At 39.3% G+C, this 21,534-nt stretch overlaps 1 protein-coding gene across 5 annotated transcripts; it reads left to right on the top strand.

Moving 5' to 3' along the window:
* Positions 1–1,074: 1,074 nt before the first annotated feature.
* puf60b (poly-U binding splicing factor b) lies at positions 1,075–21,242 on the top strand. Of its 5 annotated transcripts, XM_055020901.1 has the most exons (12): positions 1,075–1,138; positions 1,693–1,785; positions 1,994–2,089; positions 8,741–8,830; positions 9,341–9,391; positions 10,449–10,610; positions 11,186–11,278; positions 15,540–15,753; positions 15,856–16,088; positions 16,484–16,598; positions 20,222–20,469; positions 20,552–21,242. In XM_055020901.1, exons 3-12 carry the CDS (start codon positions 2,012–2,014, stop codon positions 20,849–20,851), a joined length of 1,584 nt encoding a protein of 527 aa, XP_054876876.1. In that variant the 5' UTR covers positions 1,075–1,138; positions 1,693–1,785; positions 1,994–2,011; the 3' UTR covers positions 20,852–21,242. The 5 variants fall into 5 exon arrangements, with proteins under 5 accessions (XP_054876876.1, XP_054876877.1, XP_054876875.1 ...); XM_055020902.1 differs by lacking the exon at positions 1,693–1,785 and having other exon boundaries at positions 1,083–1,138; positions 15,856–16,046; XM_055020900.1 differs by lacking the exon at positions 1,693–1,785 and having other exon boundaries at positions 1,083–1,138.
* Positions 21,243–21,534: the final 292 nt, after the last annotated feature.

Here is a 21,534-nt window from a genome sequence, read left to right as displayed (position 1 = left end):
CAGAAACTCACTGTATGACAATAAGACAAGTCATTTATTGTAATTTCATTTATATCAAAAATATGGCTGTAAAATTTTAGCGATTATACAATATTTATGTTTTTTTCCTTAGAATATTGCTTTTTCATCTGCAAGTATTGACACATTAAATCCTACTTTGAGTTTTATGTCAAATCCACATTAATTAAATGGCAGCTATCATACATGACATTTTTTACCCAGTTGCATGTGCATTAAAAATGACATGTAATGAAACAACCAGTAACACTTAATTAAATAATTAAAGAAAAGGGCAAATTGCACTATCTAAAATAAGCAAATAAGACAACAAAGGTTCATTTTCTGCATAACCAGATACACAAAGCCTCACAATTAACATTTAAACAAAGCAAAGAAGAGTGGTCTGAAATCCATCAACAGCAATAAAGCCAAACAGAAAACAAATATTTTTAGATGGTAATAATAGAAAAATATATAACACACATATCCAGCAATTCAGTTTCTCAAGTTTTTCAGCTGCATAAGAAAATTTTTTCCACCAACTTTCCAGTATCACGATTGGCTATATCACTCTGTTAACAGCTCGATTCTTTAGCAATAATATTTTGTGAATTTCTCTCCTTGTGGAAGGTGTTAATGACTGTAGTTGTGTCTGCAGAGCAATTAAAGAGGTGCTCAAGATTGTGAAAAATTAGGTCCAGTTGCCTTCAGTCTTCTCATTCTCATGAATGAAGCCAAATTAATAAGATCAACCTCTCAGAGAGAGCCTTCATTCAAAATGAAATAAATTATGTTCTTAAATAATTAACAAATACATAAACGTCTCCATAAAATAAAACAAAAAGAAATAGACAATAAAACATATTTTTCTGTATTTAATTAGGACTTTTTTAAATAATTGATTGCGTATTTATTAATTATGCGTTAATAACAGTGTTTATTTAAATGAAGCTGAAATACAAGTCCAGATCTCGACGACTACCGTTCTCCCATTTTAAACCAGGGCAACCCTAGTTTAAAACCGTCATGTATTGTGTGGATGTATTTTCTCGCGATATCCTGCAATGACAATCTCGCGAGCTTTGAGAAGTGTGGCCCTCTCTTGAAGGTGTGCTTCATGGCGGTTACGAACACTGCGGTAAATATATTTTGCGATTTGAAAGCAAACTTGTTATGTTTCTTTTATTATAATTGCTTATTGCGTAATTAAAGCGCGGTGTTTTTTTAAAATTATACCCGTACCTATGTATTTGTATTTGTACTAGAGGAACAAAAAGCACCAGCTCGGTTTACGCGCCACAGCAATGAATGGCTAATGTGAGCTAATGTTATGCCTGCTGCTAGCAACAAAGACATCGACAGCTGAATACAAATCAGGCCTTGCTGTGCATTGTACTGTATCTTTAAAAACCGGTTATTGATAACTATAAAGCTAGAGAGCCGGATTTTGATGTAGTTAAGTATCTCAATAGTTCTTACACGAAATAAAAGGGTAACCGTAACCTGCTACCTACTACAGCTAATCTGCTATTCTAACGTTAGGATGAAAATCACGTTTAGTGGTCCTGCGCATCAGCTGCACTGTTAGAAATCCAAACAATGCGGGAAAGCCGTATATGAATCAGGCTGTAGGTTTATGAGAGCTGGCTGTTTTAATCATAGTCTGAAGGCATCTTTTATCTCCCCCCATAGAAATTGTTGAATTGTTAAAGCTTCCCCGTCAGTCCTCTTCCCCTTGGGGGCTTTCCTGTCTCAGTCTGGTGGACCCAGCGGTTAGAGTGTTGCGTAAGTAAGGAGTTTGTCCAGGCCCACCTGGTTTAAATCCGGGTGTAGGTCCTCAATATTTTTGCTGTTATTGATTAAAAAACTGTGGTGAAATCTCATTTACATTTTGTTGTATGTTGCGGAATTTTAATTCGTAGTTATGCACTAGGAATAAGCCAGTTAAATAAGTGTATGAGCTTTTGCTCATTTTTCCATTTTTAAATTGCAGGGAGGTGAAGCTCTGACGATGGAGAATGGACAAGGCACAGGCTCCAAGCTTGGCCTACCGCCTCTCACCCCAGAGCAGCAGGAGGCACTACAAAGGGTGAGAGTCTCCTCCTGTCCATGTCATCCAGAAATATGAACACCTTCCATCACATCAAACATTTCATCTATGAATTCTTTAGCTATTAAAAAAATACTGCAAATACATGTAAATTTTGTTTCTTTATTCTCATTTTCTTTCACCTAAGTGATAAATCCTCTTCAACAGAGGGCAAAGCAGTAATTATTTTTCAGCTATCTGGATAATTGGGTAATCTTGACAAAAATAAAGCTTGAAACTGAATAAAGACTAGTTGTTATAGTTGTGACAGTTAGTACTTGGATGTTGCAAGGTAAGAAAAAAGTAGCACAGTCTCCCATTCGTTACAAAAACTTTAACCAAAATGTGTGATATAATGTTTCTTGATTTAAAACAGAAGTTACTGTTTTGATACATAGACTCGAGCCAAACATTTTAGATGAATTTGGAAAAAAATGTTTGCTGTTCTGCTCTGAACAGAGTAACAGTCTCACATCGACAATTTAAAAATTTTATATATATATATATATATATATATATGTATGTATATTTTCTTAAAATTGTATATATACAATTTAAAGAAAGTTATTATATATATATATTATATATATATATATATATATATATATATATATATATAATATATATATATATATATACTGGATAGCTCAATACATAAGGCATCAGTATATCACCCGAGAGGGCAGGGTTCGAATCCAGTCTGGGTCCTTAGGCAAGACCCTTCAAGCTACTGCCTACCTCATACCATGAGAGATACTAAGTTGCATAACATGCCGGCTCAGACGTCGCCCGGCCAAACAAGGTCTGCGTCAGGTGTTGGGGAACCAGAGCACCTTGATGACAAATGGGCTACTGGAACAAGACGGAAATGGGCGAGAGATGAAAATGTGGATCTGTTGGAATGCTACTACTCAAGTAACCCTAGTGAGAGAGGTTACATCAAAGACTGGGGAAGGAATGGTTACTTCGACATCCCCAGTCAACACTAAGCGCTAACAACTAGTAGCTCAGTGTTCCAACATCCGCAAACGGCAACTGCTATCACAACTTGAGATTGACGAGATACAACACAAATGCTACGGCAAAAGGGAGGAACCCGGATGTCAGGACTGTGGGACTTAACTACAAGTCCCCACCCAGTGAGGGGATACACGGCCCCAATGAGCGAAACAGAGCTGAACGAGACAGCTGCTGACCTGAGAGAGAGAATCATGACCCGAATGACAACCAGGCCTCCTCGGTGCCAATTACAACGGCTGAGTGAAGTACCATCAGAAAGTCTCATTGAGAATGTGAATGCAGCATTGAGAACGATCCCTACCAACACCATAACAGAAACCAATGAGCTGATCTACAACTCAGCATCAGTGATCCTTGAGATACTTGGCTATAAGAGCAACCATGAGACCCAATACCCACCACCGGTTAGAGGCTAAAATCAAGGTAACAAGGAGGGAAGTGAGCCAACTGTCAGAGCTCCACAAGGGTACAATGAAAAGACCAGTACCCAGAAAGTACAGGCAGATGCCCATACCTGAAGCACTCGAGATACACCTCGACACCGCCTAAAGAGATACACAAGGGAGAATGAATCCAGAAGGATTAACCGGCTCTTCTCCACTCAACCAGCTAAGGTGTACTCTCAATGGCAGGGTAATAACAACAGAGCAGACCCACCAAGGCTGGAGACTGAACAATACTGGAAAGGCATATGGGAAAGGGAGGCGTCCCACAACAGCAATGCACAGTGGCTGATCTCTCTACGAGAGGACCACAGCAACCTCCCTGAGCAAGCCCCGGTAACCATCACTGTGACAGATGTTCAAGAAAGAGTCTCAGGTATGAAAAACTGGACAGCACCAGGGCCTGACATGATCCATGCCTACTGGCTAAAGAAACTCACTGCTCTCCATGAGCGACTGGCAGCCCAAATGAACCAGCTGCTACAAAGTGGGACTCACCCTGAATGGTTAACTGAAGGGCGGACAATCCTAATCCAGAAGGATCCATCAAAGGGTCCAGTCCCACCCAACTACCGACCAATAACCTGCCTCTCCACAACCTGGAAGCTCATGTCAGGCATCATAGCGGCCAAGATAGCAAACACATGGATAAACACATGAGCACGGCACAGAAGGGTATCGGTGTAAATACCAGAGGAGCCAAACACCAACTCCTCGTAGACCGCACAGTTTGCCCGAGACTGCAAAACCCGACACACCAACCTGTGCATGGCTTGGATCGATTACAAGAAAGCCTATGACTCAATGCCGCATACTTGGATCATTGAATGCCTAGAGATGTATAACATCAACAGGATTCTGAGAGCCTTCATTGCAAACTCGATGAGGCTGTGGAAAACCACCCTTGAAGCCAACTGCAAACCACTTGCACAAGTGTCCATCAAATGTGGCATATACCAAGGAGATGCTCTGTCCCCGCTACTGTTCTGCATAGGCCTGAACCCCCTCAGCCAAATTATCAACAAGACTGGCTACGGATACCGACTCAAAAATGGGGCCAACATCAGTCACCTCCTCTACATGGATGACATCAAGCTGTATGCCAAGAGTGAGCGAGACATCGACTCACTGATCCACACCACCAGGATCTACAGCACTGACATTGGGATGTCATTCGGACTAGAGAAGTGTGGTCGGCTGATCACAAAAAGGGGGAAGGTGATCCACACAGAAGGAGTCTCACTCCCACAAGGAACAATAGCAGACATAGAGGACAGTTACAAGTACCTATGTATACCACAAGCAAAAATGGCAACCTCGATGAGACCACAAGGAAAGGAGCCACAGCTAAATACCTCCAACGACTAAGGCAAGTCCTGAGAAGCCAGCTCAATGGCAAGAACAAAATTCGTGCAATAAACAGCTATGCCCTGCCAGTAATCAGATACCCTGCTGGAATAATCAGCTGGCCAAAGGAGGAGATAAAGCCACAGATATTAAGACTAGAAAGCTACTAACCATGCATGGGGGTTCCATCCCAAATCCAGCACCCTGAGACTGTACACGAGCCGCAAGGACGGAGGCAGAGGACTAGTGAGTGTGAGAACCACTGTCCAGGGACGAAACAACTAAGATCCATAAATACATCAGGGACAAAGCCTCAACAGACAATGTGCTCAGTGAATGTCTCAGACAACAGGGAACGGAGGTTGAGGTGCCAGAGATACCATCATGGGAGGACAAGCCCCTACATGGGATGTACCACCAGCAAATAACCCAAGTGGCTGATATCAGTAAATCCTACCAATGGCTGGAAAAAGCTGGACTCAAGGACAGCACAGAGGCCCTCATCCTGGCCGCCCAGGAACAGGCCCTAAACACCAGCAATAGAGGCCCAGATCTACCACACCAGACAAGACCCAAGGTGTAGGTTGTGCAAGGAGGCCCCTGAGACAGTCCAGCACATCACAGCAGGGTGCAAGATACTGGCAGGGAAAGCGTACATGGAGCGACATAACCAAGTGGCAGGCATAGTCTACAGAAACATTTGTGCAGAATATGGACTGGAAACCCGAGATCAAAGTGGGAAACACCCCCAAAGGTGGTGGAGAACGCCAGAGCTAAGATCCTGTGGGACTTCCAGATCCAGACAGACAAAATGGTAATGGCGAACCAACCAGACATTGTCGTAGTGGATAAACATCAGAGGAAGCCGTTGTGGTAGATGTAGCAATACCAAGTGATTGCAACATCAGGAAAAAGGAGCACGAGAAACTGGAGAAATACCAGGGCCTCAGGGAAGAACTGGAGAGGGCCTGGAAGGTGAAGACCACAGTGGTGCCTGTGGTCATCGGGGCCCTCGGGGCAGTAACCCCCAAACTGGAGCAGTGGCTACAACAGATCCCAGGAACAACATCAGACATCTCAGTCCAGAAATGTGCAGTCCTTGCACAGCCAAGATACTGCGCAGGACCCTCAAGCTCCCAGGCCTCTGGTAGAGGACCCGAGCTCAGAGGATAAGAACCACCCGCGGTGGGTGAGAAGGGAATTTTTATATATATTTACAATTTTCTTTCATTTCAACCATAAAACGGTAAAATTTCACTGGATAGACATCATTCTGTGTGGCTCTGATAAAAAATGCTAGAAGGGTTTGACAAAGCACGTGAATGCTGCTATCACATTTTCTAAGAGCGTTCTGCAGCTCTTAAAAAGTCATAAGCAAGACTCAGAGTATGACTAAATTTCTCAGTAGTGTGACTGACAAAAAAATCTGAGGTTGCACTGGCGCCACCACTGGTTGTAGATGGAACTGGAAGCGATCCCATGTGGGTGTGGACTGGGATATTCAAAAGATGTTGCGCTCTTAAAGCATTTGTACGTGTAACTTGGACTGTAATAGTTTATTTTATCTTGATAGTTTTTTAAGTTAAAATTACTGCTCAAACAGAATTATTTCAAAGCAATTATTCAGAAAATATCTCATATTTCCTAAGAAATAGAAAAAAATAATCTTGATGATTCTCAGAATTTTTGGGAAAATATATGTCTTGATGAGTCAAAAGAAGAACACTTATCCAACTTTTCAGAAGAAATTCTGCTTCTTACCTGAAAATCCTGAAGAAAAATGTCTAGTAACTACTTTCTATCTTTGAGATAGAAGATAGAAAAGATAGAACGTCACAAGACCTTAAATCAAAATATGAGATGCTCATCAGTGAAAACGATGCTCTCAAAACACAGCTCATGTCTCTTGGTCTAGAAAATGAGAGACTGGAGTTAAATAACCAGGATTTGAGAGGTAGAATAGAATGGAGATAATAAGATTGTACCTGAAAGATGGAGGTTGATCAAAAAAAGGAGCCAAGCCAGCACATCGTGGCCTGGAAGTCAGAGAATACCGTACTCTGCTTAAGCAAGTACTGGTAAAATGGACAGACTTCTTCAACAATAAGTCCAGGAGCTGGAAAATCCTCAGGAGGCGTTGAACCGGTTGAAGGAACATGTTAAAACCCTGATGGAGTTCTTTACACTCTATGGATCAAATGAAGAAGTTGAGAACTCTGAGGGGGAGGACGAGAAGGAGAGGAAGGAAGAGGAACAGAAGTGAAACTGCAGGGTTTGTACTGGTCATTGAACACCTGGAAAATTATGGGATTTCATTTTAGGTCATTGAAAGTCAGGAATTTGCAAATAAAAGCAAAAAATACTGTTCTTTTTTTCCGTGGTGCGTGTGTTTGTGTCTGAATTATATTTCAAGACTAGGAAAGGCCACAGCTGTGGAAATGTCACAAAATTGCCAGCACATTGTCCACTTTGTCAACATTCTTGTTTTCACTGGATGCAAAACATACCGATTCAAATCCAAAAGGAGTTTATCATTGGGGGACACATATCAGAAACCTGACAGATCCATAAATACTTGAGCAGAAATGTCAAACAATGGGGTCATCAACACATTACTTGCTAATGCATTACTATAATCTGACCCCTTGTTTCAGAAATGAGGAATCTATCACATTACTATTTACAATCTAATAATCAGATTTAAGTTTCTTTGTGTTACAATACAGTTCTTTTTTTATTTAGTAAAAACAATTTTGCTGTCTCTTGTGTAACACAAGTGACACAAATGTAAATAATGGAGGGAAAAGAGATGCACATTTTCTTATTGGAAATATTTTTCATTGAATAATTGTTACTTTTTCACAGTAACTGGATAATTTAACTACAGTACATAACATATATGTGAATATTATTATGTCAAAGTAGCACACTGTCCCCAAAAAGCATCTTTTTCTTTTTGCTCTTGAACAAAATGGCTTCAATCTTTAATCAAACAGGACTGCACACTTCATAATATGATAAATGATAAAATCTTTCTGATCTAACCCCAAGAATACAACAAATAGATAACACAAGAACAGTTAATTTACATTGACTGTTACACCAACATGACCTATGTGCCACACTTGTCTCTTATGAACTTTAGTAGAAGCAGTTATTTTTTGATACATGTACAATCTTGTGTTTGCAATACTGCTAATATGTGTAGGTATTAACATTATCATATGATTCCACAGTCAACATACTGACATTTTTTAATTCATACCAGTCTGTGTGGGCTTGATTTTCACATTTTTTGGCATTTATATTCCCTCCCTATTTGCTTGCACTACACTTTTATATGTTTGCTGATAGGGTTAGTCTTCATACACTTTTCTTTCTGAATTTGTTGTACTTTGGTCATGGGAAATTATATTGAAGGTCATGAAAAGTCATGTAATTTATTTTTATAAATACCAACGGAACCCTGGCTCATTCAAGCACTTTCAACAGTTTTTCACAAATTTATCTGTGTTGAAGGTTTAGGGTTAGGGGTTAGGTTTAATAATTTGCAAGTCAACATAACCTTTATACACCCAGATTTGTCTTTAGTAGTCTGTAAAACTACAAGGTTAAAATGCAATGCTGTTGAAAATTTGGGTGCATCAGTGAAACCAGCACCAAAAGTTAGTCCAAACCCCTGGGTAATGTTACATTTCACAGAATATTAGTGAGTTTAGCGCATATTAAACAAACCTTTTAGCCATACTTTTATTGTATTTATCTTCTCCGTGTGATGATTTTATTCTGCATGTTTGGTCACTGATGAAGGCGTAATAACACTGTCGCTTTCCTCCTCTAGGCGAAGAAGTATGCCATGGAACAAAGCATTAAGAGTGTGTTGGTGAAGCAGACCATTGCACATCAGCAGCAGCAGCTCACCAATCTGCAGGTGAGATGTTAAAAGCTTTCGGTTCTTCTCCAGAACAGACGTGGTAATGTGGCGTATCGACAGTGAGCCTTGATTCATGACAGATTATCTTAACCTGTCCATGCATTAGTAACTCCGGCCTCTTGGGTTAGGGTCAGTTGTCCTGGAAGTCCTACTCCCTCCCTGTCCCTCCCTCGTGCTGTGAGAACCAACACATGTGTCGACCATCTGCCTCTGCTTTTTTTTCAGATGGAGATGATCGTCCTGAAGGCTTTGGTTATTATGTTGAATGCTTTGCACTTTTAAAAGAGGGCCGTGCTTTACCTGAACTGCTGTGTGGTGAATTTGTAAATCAGGCATGGGAGGTAGATCCTCTGAATGTTTTGCTGTTTAGAGGGAGGGTCTACATATCGTGTTAGCTTAATCGCTTTTATCTGTCTAGCAGAGCAATGACCTTTCTTGAAAAAAGCAAAAGCTAAAGAGGTATCTAACCGACTTTTCAGCACTTTTTTCATCTTTACTGTCTTTCAGATGGCAGCAGTGACAATGGGCTTTGGAGATCCTCTCTCACCTTTACAATCGGTCAATAGATCATTAAATTTTTTTTCTTGTCCGCATTTCCAGTGGAAAAGGACTGTTACCCTTCTTTTACTGGTTGCGTTGGCAACAATCCCTGCCTTTTTAATCTAACTAAAGAATGCATATTTTATAAGGAAACATTGCTTTCTGCAGCGTCTGTCATTGCAACCATGTCTGCAGCGTTTGAGATGTGGAAGCCCTCATTTGCTTTTTTCTGTTTTTTTAAGTTTGCTTTCGCACTTTTTTTTAAAATCAAATGCGTATCGTAAACATGCTTTTTAATTCACGGAAGAGTTTCTAAAGGGAGAAAAGGCACGTCTCTTTGAAAAATATGCATTTCTTGTTTTGAAAACAGCAGCTGGCAGGAGACAAAAGAGGGATAGCAATCCCTTTATGGACCAAAATGAGAGAACTTCTGTGTCAGGGATCTTTTCTTTTTTCTTTTTGCCATCTCAATGTGAAGCTTTTTCTCGGTGAACAAACAAGTCATCTTCTCGTTATGCTGTAGCTTAGCAAAGTTAAACCTCTGGTAACACGATAAGTTTAAGAAGCAGACTAAAGTCATCAGTAAAACACAAAGACCTGATGATTAAAGCATCCCCTCAAGTTAGACTCGAGAAGAAAATTCCAAGACTTTTGTTTGGATTTCTTTTGAACGCCACAGTTACTTTTTTGTTACCTTACTTTGCCTCCCTGGAGTCCAGGTCAGTTACCGAAGCCAAATATTTGTGAGGGCTGTGCATGTCGATCACTTCTGTGTGTTTTTTTTTACCTCCATATGTCAGTAAGTAACTGAACACTAACAGAAGATAGGCCAAATTTCAGGTGACGTGTGTCAGACATAAAAGACTTACCCTGTTGATCCCCCTTTAATACCCTTTATATACCTGTTCAGGCCTCCCAATACTGAGAATTGGCCTTTTGACTATTTTTGGGAAAACATGCCCAATAGAGCAGGCATATATATATATATTTTATTTATGTGTGTGTATGTTGATGTTTATATTCCTTTCTTTTACTCTCTAATGCTTATTGTGTGTTGTTTTCCCCCGACTGGCAGGTGGCAGCTCAGCGGCAACGTGCGCTAGCGATCATGTGTCGGGTGTACGTGGGCTCCATATACTATGAACTCGGGGAGGACACCATCAGACAAGCCTTTGCCCCCTTCGGTCCGATCAAGAGCATTGACATGTCTTGGGATTCGGTTACAATGAAGCATAAGGTTTGTGTCGTTTAACATTCACCCTTCTTAAACTTTTCCACATTTGTCACAAAGCAACAAGAAACATTTGAGGGTGCTGGTTGGTGCACTTCTGCTAAGGCGCTAATAGCGGTGCAAATTTTTCCCTAGCTTTGAAGATGTTTAGCGCCCTTAGTTTTAAATTCAAAAGTATTAAATTTTAGCTCACACTTCTCTGCCAAATTGAAAAGAGTGCTCAGGTGAACAGCGATTTTCAAGTGTGGTCACAGATTAGGTCTGAACTTTGACCGGCCCATTTCATTGGAAACCCTGCCATATTTTTAAGTTTTCTCCTGCATACAGGCTTTTTCCTGGACTGTTCGGCATTTAACTTGATCCTTCGTCTCATGAACTCTGACCAAAAAGAAAGTGACCCCTACAGCATCTGCATATCCCAGATTTCAGAACATACATTGAAGTCTGTAGACAAAATATGATAAAAAAAATATGGAAAAGCTCAGAGGGTGTCAATACTTTTGCAAGACACTATAAATTGAGGGCATATTTGAAGTGTATTTTGGGTTTTCTGTGAACATGGATGGTATTTGTGCATGCAGGGCTTCGCCTTTGTGGAGTACGACGTGCCAGAAGCTGCTCAGCTGGCTCTGGAACAGATGAACTCGGTCATGTTAGGAGGGCGAAACATTAAGGTGAGTCATTTAGAGACGGTTTTTGCTACAGTGGGACATTCAGAGAGCAGCCATCTTATTCTTCAGCGCTTATTTAAGGAACAAGGTGGAGTGCTTTTTTTTTTTTTAACAGGATTGTGAAGTCAAGTACAAGTTCCATGACTTTCTTTATTGTTTTATTATTCAAAAGAGATGTACTTTCTTTAAAATGTTGATTTTATATTTCTATTACATCTTATACTTTGACTTACCAAATTATACTGTGCATTTTTTTTTTACCTATTCAGTTAATTTTTTTTAGATTAATGTAAATTAAAGTACTAAAGGCACTTTTAGGTCTTGTTTTTAGTTCCTCAGGTGTAACTGGCCTGTGTCGGCAAATCCTATAATGTAATTTTTTTAATCTACTGACATGGACTCTATCATTGTGAAGCAGAATTAACCAAGCTTCTCTCAAACAAGTGAAGGTGTTACATAAGGAAGAAATGATTTATTGATTATTGAAATAATCAATTAATTTAGTAAACAAATAAGTGTTAACTGCAATTCATAGACTGTAAAACAAGAGATTTTCTGAAAGAAGAACATTGTAAAAGGATTAATTAAGCCAAAACTAAACACAATGTATATGCATCTTTTGCTACAACTGATCAAACATTCACTATAAGAATGCGGTCATTTCGTTTTAATTGCAAAAATTTGTTTTTAGCAATTAATTTCCAGAATAAATTATTTGTTAGCTGTAGCCCTGAACCAGATACTAGAAAAGGTCTGAAATAGCCATATGTTACACCATTAGCTCTGAAGTTAATGACCCCATTGGTTTGATTGTTTGTGGAAAATTCAGATGATAAAACCCACCAGGGTGAATGTTTTCTCCTCAAATGAGTTTGAAAAATACCTTAATGATTACATTGATGGATATTTGTAGTAACCATGTACTTTTCTTGCAGGAATACAAAAATGTGTTACATTTGTAAACAAGCTAACTCCTCTCCATGTTTGGTGTCTTTCTGTTTATTCACAGGTGCGTGTCGTATGTATGTAGTATGACGTTTGTGTGTGTCTGTGTGTGTTGCTCTTCCAAGATGTCCTGGTAGCTTGTTTAAGTGAGGATTTTCAGTGAGATGCCCAGCGGTGCGTGAAATCTCTCTGCTACCAAGTTGTGCTGATGATGGACTGCGCCTGGGTGGTGTTAATTGGCCGCCTCATCTGTTGTACAGATGCCATTTAGACTCGTCTCGAACTTTTTGTGAAAGCGTCGTTCCGCTGAGATCGCGTAGCGTCTTAGAGCCAAACTCCGTTCCTTTTAGTGTTAAATTACAGTTTCAGCTCCTAACATGCGGTTCATCCGGAAAGTATTCACAACCCTTTACTTTTTTCACATTTTATGTTACAACCTTATTCCAAGTTGTATTAAATGAATCTCTTTCCTCACAATTCTATGCTGTGATACCTTTTTATGACAATGTGGAATACATTTGGATATTTCTTGTAGATTTATTGAAAATAAGTATTCACAGCCCATGCTTTACACCGTGTTCCAAATTATTATCCAAGTGGTATTTTCTCAGATTTTCTTAAATGGTCAATGCAAATGATGGTCAGTATAATTTTCAAGTCATGAACTGTTAAGAGTGTAAATCAAATTTTACTTAACAAAGCTCCCCATGAGAACAGTACTTTTTTCAAAAATAAAAAAACTCAAAATGTACTGTTCCAAATTATTATGCACAGCAGATTTTCTAAACATTTTATGGATTATAAAGAACTGCAAACGGTCATTCTTTGAATGTGCAGCATTAAGTGGCCATATCTACTAAAAATCAAAAGCTATTTCAATCAAAAAACATCTCAAACAGACTAAGTTACATGTTAACTTAGGATCCTTTCTTTGATATCACCTGCACAATTTTTGCATCCATAGAACTTCTGAGTTTGGGAATAGTTTCTGCTTGTGAGCACTAGTGAAGGGTGGCTGAAAAGCCTCTAGAGGATCCTCCACCTTGAGGTTCCAGAGGCACCAGCAGCTTCAAATAACTGTTTGCTGCTTTGTAAGAGCATTTTAACAGCTGCTTCCTCAATATGCCTTTATCTGTTCAAACCCATCTTTGTTCTGAATCAGCCACAAAATACTTCACAGTACAATAACTCTTCATTTTTCATTAAATATCTAATGTTTTCATATCTTGTCATACGGCACTACACTATGAGGATTTTCGTCAGCAGAGATCCTTTCTCTCCCATATTACTTGAAACCTGTGGCCTGCTTAATAATGTGGAACATCCTTCTGAAGTAGATTTCCTTTAATTGAGCTCAGCAGACAAATTAATCAACCCAAATTTGAAATTAATTATAGTGATTCAAAGAGCCCTAATACACAATACCATCTATAAATTTGATAGTACAACAACAAATTTTATGTTTATGACACTTGAATCAAATTTCCATAATAATTTGGTGCACGGTGGTATACTCTTTCAAGATGACACCACAAGATCAGATCTTTAGGCAGTTTTATCCATTCTTCTCTGCTGTTCTTCTCAAACTCCATCAGTTTGGATGGGACATATCTGTGCAGCCTTTCTTAGATCTTTCTGGAGACTTTCATATTTAAGTCTGGACTCTTTCTCACAGACTGGTTCTGAAGCCTTTCATATCTTGACCATGAGCTTTGGGTCGTTGTTATGCTGAAGAATGAACTGTTTCCTCAGTCTGATGTCAATATGCGCTGAAGCGGGTTTTGACACAGGAAATCTTTGGACACTTCGGTATTCATCTTTATCTTGACTAGTGTGCCAGCAGCAGCATGTTGCTGCCACCATCATGCCTGATGAGCTGTGCCTGGTCTCCTCCAATCATGACGCCTGGCCTTCACACCAAAGATTTTATTCTTTGTTTCATCACACCAGATGCTCTCTTGGCCTGATTGGTGGACTGAAGCAGAGATGCTTGTCTTTCTGCAAGTTTCTCTGCTCTCCGCAGTAGAACACTGTATCTGAGAATGACCATGGGTTCTTTGTTTCTTCCATTACTGAAGCTCTTCTTCCCTGTTCAAACTTCTTCCATTAACCAACAGTGGAGGCTATGCTCATTGAGACCTTTCAACCAGCAGAAATGTTTCTTGATCCTTCTCAAGATTTAAACCTCAAAACAATCTTGCAGACAAATCCCTTGAATTCACGCTTGACCTGTTCTGTCAACTGTGGGACCTTACAGAGATAAATTTAAATTAAGTCCAATCAACTGAATTTACCTCAAAAGGAGCTGATTTCACTTGTTGGAATGAAGGATTGTGAATAGTTTCCAGATGCAATGCCGGAAATTATAAAACCTCAGCTACATCCTGATAAACTTCGATAAGTTTATTTCGGTAACTTCATCACACAATGTGATATTTTAAAGTGTTTATTCCTGTAGAATTGAACAATTATGGCCTAATATTTGCAAAAGTAGAACATTGCACAGCACCTTTAATTTCTTTAGATACAGAAACACTCATGTACTGTAGAATATCTACATTCAATACTCACGAAGGTGATAAACCTGTGTAGCATTTTTAGTTTACCATACTTTATGGCTGTCTTGATACTGAACTTGATGAAATGCTATAAACCAACTCCAGCAGACGACATGGCTCCTGAACTCATCACTGACTTGGATTCAAGGCGTCTCTTCTCTTCGTCCAGACTCCAGGAGATTGTGTTTGAGATAAAACATAAATTTGATTTTCATCTGATAAGAAAACATCTTTTATTCTCCTTGGCACACATATGGTTCTTCTGACATTTTTCTCTAATCCATATAGTGGATACAACTCTTATGCACCTTTTCTACCACACTTCAGTTCATTGTAATTTTACTAAAATGGCACCAATTCACAACAAGAACTGGTCTCAAGAAACTTTACCAAAAAAAAAAAAAAAAAACATACGTAAATTCCAGTTGATCCTAGTTATCAAACATTACAATAACCTCAATTATTCAAAGTACTTTAAAAAGTTTTTATTTGCGAGAACCCAGTGGATTGCGTCAAGTCATTGACTTGCAGCATTCAGTCCTCCTCCATGTATTGACAGCAGAAAATCGCTCGAGTGTCTGTCCACTAGATTTTCCATTCACACTATAAAATATTATTTGTAATCTCTCTGCTGAGTGGAGTTACCGAAATAAACCTTTTCACTGAAGTGCCCCATAGACTTCTTCCCATAGTGCGTTTTCCATCGGTACCATAAAGAGCCCCCCCGTTTAGAGGCCCTGTCGATTTAATCTGTGCAATAGGTTGGGCGGCCAAGTAACATCGGTCAGGCGCAACCCATCATCGACCAGCTGGCAGAGGAGGCACGTGCCTACAACCGGATCTACGTAGCGTCTGTCCACCCGGACCTGTCGGACGACGACATCAAGAGCGTGTTTGAGGCCTTCGGAAGGATTAAATCGTGCACGTTAGCTAGAGACCCCACATCAGGGCGACACAGGGGCTTTGGCTTCATTGGTGAGCTAGGAGGCGCTCATTCTCATGGTCCTGAGTTGCTGATACCCTGCTGCTGACTTTTTGCTGTTTTCTTCCCATTGTACATTGAAATTCATCCAACAGAGTATGAAAAGCCTCAGTCAGCCCTGGATGCGGTGTCCTCTATGAATCTTTTTGACCTGGGTGGTCAGTACTTGCGAGTTGGCAAAGCAGTGACTCCACCGATGCCGCTATTGACCCCCACGACCCCGGGTGGGCTGCCACCTGCTGCAGCTGTAGCTGCAGCGGCAGCTACGGCTAAGATAACGGCCCAGGCAAGTATAAATCCCTTCCAAAGGGATTTAATGGCCCTCCAGGTAAATATAACTCAGATCTAGCTAGATATGACATAGCACAGATGCACAGATTTCTGGGTCAGAAGAAATCGGAAGTTACCAGAATAGTGTTAGTTTAGCTAGACTGAATGTGAGCTTCAGTTAAGTTAAACGCTTTAACAAAAGAATCCATTTTTACTTTAAAGCTCCTCCCTGTCCATCAGTTATAAACGGCATCAATTCGTGGTTATTTTACTTATGATCCTTCTTAACTCGCTAAAATGGACTGTTTGCCGCCAACATTTTGACCCTGATGCAGACGAGGCTGAGCTCTCTCTCTTTGCTATGCGGTGTGATTGTTCACTGTGTTGCCTTGTGCTGTTTTCTGTGTGTTTCCCGTACCTAATGTGTTGGGCCCCCCCCCCCCCTTTCTTAAGGAGGCGGTAGCTGGCGCGTCAGTTTTGGGGGCGTTGGCAGCACCACAGCTTCTTGGGCAGCAGATAGGATTACCTCAGGCTGTTATGGCTGCACAGGCACCAGGTGTTATCACAGGTATGGACTGATGTGAATCTGTCTTTGTGGGTGTGGTGAGCAGGGCTGTTTCAGCTGCGAACGATATTTTTGACAGTATGATGACAGTAGGGGAGGAAATAATTTCAGTACAGTGGACCCCCTTGTAGCTGAATACCTGGGACTCCTTAAAAGTGCTTGTAAGTACCCATTTTAATAGTTTAAACACCAAATATATCTTAATATGCATCAATACGTACAGTAGAAACAGCAGGGCTGCAGAAGCTAATAGGTACAGTCTTTTGTCTGCTTTTGTGGGTACAACCAATCAGAGCCAAGAAAATGGAGCTCTTGGATTGGTTGTTTTGCAAACGCCACCCAATTTCATGTCAAGTCTTATCACACCCTGGAATTTCAGCTTCTATATGAAAAACATCTGGAAAGAGGTGGATTTTTGTTTTGCACAAAAAAAAATCTGTGATTAGGCAGGGGTCCACTGTAATAAAAATGTATTTCTCCCCATTCAGATTTTTTCTTTTTCCTTTTGTTCTTGTCAAAGGTGTTCACTTGTCAAATAAATTTTAGCATCAAAGATAACCTGAGGAAAATTTTAAAAAGCAGTTCTGAAATTATGCTTTTATTTATGGGAAATTGCTATGCAAATCAGTAGGTTCCCCTCTTGTTTTGTGGTTCAGTTTCACAGTCCACCTGCACAATAAAAATAAAATTGCCTAAACCGAACCTGTCTGACAAAATGAAATGGACTAAAAACATCAGGCCATCAACCATCTAAAGAAATTCAGGAATACATGAAAAATGAAGTCATTTACATCTTACAAAGATATTCACAAGGCTTTGCGAACCACAGAAAAAGGCATTACTGTGAAATCGAGAAGACATGTTTACCAAAATTATTCACAAGAGTCCATCAATGACTAATCCATGAAGTCTAAGAGAAAAGCTCTGAACAAAAAGCACTGCAGGCCTCAGTGAAGGTTGCTGTTCCTGGTTCGACAGTACAAGAGACTGGGAAAGCTCCAAGGTCAAAACTACTGCTGACAAAAAATATCAGAGGTACATCACACCATTTCCCTAAAACCCTTCATACTCAAAACATTTTATTGACTGTAGAGACATAAGTGGAAGTATTTGGAATGTGTGTCCTGTTAGAGCACAGCATTTCAGAGAAAGATCATACGACGAGTCAGATCATAGCGGTAGTGCTGCTGCTGTCTGGGGCTAATTTGCCTAAATGCCATAATTGATTAAATCTTTGCCGTTCATCAGAAAATTATCCAACTATCAGTTTATGAAGCTCAAGTTCACATGAAGAAACACAACCTGAAACAAGTTTACCACTAAATGTCTCATTAATAAGACATGTATTGGAGTTGAATCTAGGTGATTCTGCAGAGTGAGCTAAAGTTCCTCTACACAATGTTAGACTCATTCCCACTATTTCACACAGGATCAACTGAGTTTATTAGCTTTCCCCCCCAAAATAAATCATCTTAAAACGGCTTCTTTATGTAGTTGGGTTTTCTTCATTTCTTAAAATTTATTTTATGATGTAAAAAATGTGAGTATGGGCAGAGAGCAAAAGCATAGGGAATCCCTAAAGAATATTTTACATCACAATGAAGCTGCTTTTATTTATTAAAAAGATTTAAGCGAAATTATTGGTTTATATTTTTATATGTGATCTGGTATCTGACATGTATTAAAGAAGGCAGTTCAACATGACATGTCTGACAGCACAACATGTATGGTTACACATTGAATCCTTCGATTGAGTTCTTTTTCTGGGACATTTTTTTTCTTCTACTAAACTTTCCATTAATGTGCTTGGATACTGCACTTTAAGAAGCTTTGTTTACACAGGCGTTTCGGTGGCCTACCTGGCTTTCAAATTTCTCCCAACAATTTGTTTGTAAATAATATTATTCACATTGCTCCTCTCCATATATCATAAATATACATACATGCTCAAAGATTTTAAACCTGTATGTACTATTTGTAACAATTGTCTTCTTTTTTTCCCAGGAGAAACGCCACAAAATGCTTTTCTTTCTCTCTCTTTTTTTTTTCCCACAATGCATTTTTCACACACATTCAGATTTGGATTTTATGGGTTACCTGAGCCTAATAGATATATACATTTTTGTCGTTTTTTTTTTTTTTTTCATTTTCATATATGCATATTGGTTGATGTGTAGTACGTTTAAAGGCATTTTGACCTAATAGAAAAAAATTGTCAGTTCAAGCAAATTGAAAAAAGATTTGAAATTGAGTTACAGTTGTAGAGGATCCACAAAATGCATTTTGAATGGGTATCAGTGTTACAAAAAAGGGATGTAAATCCTAAGATAAAGATTTCACTAGAAACTTCCCAACCTGATAACTTTTATCCCATTTGCATTAATACATTCAGAGTTGTGCAAAACCAGAAGGATTCAGAAACAAAACAAAAAATGTCCAAGAATCCAGGAGGTATAGATCAACTTTCCACTCATTGTGTGCTATTTATTTACAGGACGGACCATAAGTTTCCATACATAGAAAAAAATAAACATTTTATGTTGGACAACAATTTAGATTTTTGTGGTACTCTGTAAACGCTGCATGTCTACGACCACTTTGTGGTTGATCTGAAACATTACCAGTTTTCTGAAACGTGCAAATAAGTTGTGCTACGCGTGCGTGCGTGTGATGGTTGTTCCATGTTTTCTGTTAAAGTTTCGTGCCGCTGCTTCCCGATCCAGCCATTAGTATAATTAAAATTCTTTGCTCTTTTGTCAAACACATCTTCTTGGGTATCTGAAATATAAAAGAAATATACATTTTACATTCTTCTATGTCTGGAAACTTTTGGCCTACCCTGTACTTTTCTTTAAAAGCATGTGTTAAACTCTAGGCTTGCAGGCCAAATCCAGCCTGCCAGAAGATCTTATTTGGCCTTCTAGACTCTAGAAATAGGACCTTAAATATGATTTTATCAATCAAATTACAGTAGTTTCATCTGTATTCTGCCAAATTAGATTAAGGTCAAAATATGTTTATTTAATTTCAAATGCAGAGAGGGTTACTTTAACATCCTTTAACGGTTTGTTGATGTGTAGTTTTGTTTTGCTTTATTTGATGGGGACAAATACAAGACAACATAATGCCTGCATTAGTATTTATAGCCATAGATAATTTGCAACACTCATCAAAAGGACATTTAACAGCTGATTAAAATGAAAAGTTAAGATCAACAGTAAATATAATAAAAAAAAAAAACATATTTAGAACTACTGAATGAAAACAATTGAGTGCAATTCTGAATGATTAGTAAATTATTTAGCCTTGAAATTAATATTTTAATGTCAGTTATGGTCGTAAAATCAGACGGTAAGTTACAATACCTCAAACTCCTAATAGAGAAGCTAAATAGTATTTTACAGCCATAATTTATCAAAGTATTCTTCCACAACCGGCCCTTTAAACTCTTTCTAGATCTTGATGTGACCCAAAATGAATTAGCTTGTCATCCTGCTTTAAACAAAGTGAACCTTTTTACAATTTCTAGTCCCTTCTTTATTTTTCACTCTGCATCGATTTCTGCTGTTTAAGCTACCGGTACTTTAATGTTTTTGAGCTACAGTCTGTGTGCCTTCGTTGTAAAGGTGTGACTCCAGTTCGTCCTCCCATACCCGTGATTCCCCAAGTTGGTCTAGTGAACCCGGTGCTCGCATCACCGCCTGTGCTGTCTAACCAAGCCGGCGGCTCGAACCAACAGGAGAAGAAGGAGGAGAAAGAGGAGACGCTTCAAGATGGCACAGGCCAGGAGATGCTAAGTGACCAGGAGCACATGAGCATCTCGGGGAGCAGTGCCAGGCACATGGTGATGCAGAAGTTGCTCAGAAAATCCGAGGTGACCCACACTTCTGATTTACAGTCGTGTCTCCTGAATGGAAATCGTTCTGTGCTCACCGAACCTTCTTGTCCCACTTCAGTCCACGGTGATGGTGCTTCGAAACATGGTTGGACCAGAGGACATCGACGACGACCTGGAGGGCGAGGTGACTGAGGAATGCGGGAAGTTTGGCACCGTCAACAGAGTCATCATTTACCAGGAGAAGCAAGGAGAGGAGGAAGACGCAGACATCATAGTCAAAATCTTTGTAGAGTTTTCGGCTGCCTCCGAGATGAACAAAGCTATCCAAGCCCTGAACGACCGCTGGTTTGGAGGCCGCAAAGTTGTTGCAGAGGTGTACGACCAAGACCGTTTTAACAGCAGTGACCTTTCTGCATAACGTGTTAGAAATGGCTTACCAGCACCCGTATCATTTACCTGTCACCAAAAGTTATTTCAGCCATCCTCACTGCAGCTAAAAGGTGCGGGCTTCTGAAAACTGTAATTATGTTTTTATTGTCTTTTTTGTTTTTTCCCTTTTTTAAAATTGCTGTTATTAAAATGAAAAAGTTCCATTGGGGGGAAATTCAATAAAATACTTGTCAGATTTTTTTTTTCTGCTTTGTGATCTGTGAAGACTCCCTTTTATGGTGCAAGTTTCAAATTTTTGTAATCTGATCTTGTATGACAGTTTTTTTTCCTGCTTAGCTCCTATTTCTGTTATGAAATTGTCAGGACATGTAAACACTTTGTTTTCTTTCTATAATTAAAGGTTATTGTTTGTCCACAAACAGCTTGTTGGAGAATTTTTTTAAAAGGTTGCAGTAAGGAAATGACTCAAGAATTTTCTTTGTTTTATTGTGGTGTGGCTGAAACAAGCTTAAACTTTTTATGAAGGTGGGATGGACCAGTTAAAAAAAAACGGAAACAAATTTAATTAAAACTGTTGCCATACATGATTTGCCTCATCCTTTTTATTCCCATTAATGTTAGGAATGAGTGAAGTTGAGGCTAAATTAATTTTAAGATTAATTTGGAATGAATGTGGACTTAGCTTAGAGTACTTGCAGATTTGTTTCACTT

The sequence above is a fragment of the Poeciliopsis prolifica genome, unplaced genomic scaffold, assembly GCF_027474105.1.
Source record: "Poeciliopsis prolifica strain line A6 unplaced genomic scaffold, Auburn_PproV2 SCAFFOLD072, whole genome shotgun sequence".
Classification (NCBI taxonomy): domain Eukaryota; kingdom Metazoa; phylum Chordata; class Actinopteri; order Cyprinodontiformes; family Poeciliidae; genus Poeciliopsis; species Poeciliopsis prolifica.
This window is presented reverse-complemented; position numbering and strand designations above follow the sequence as displayed.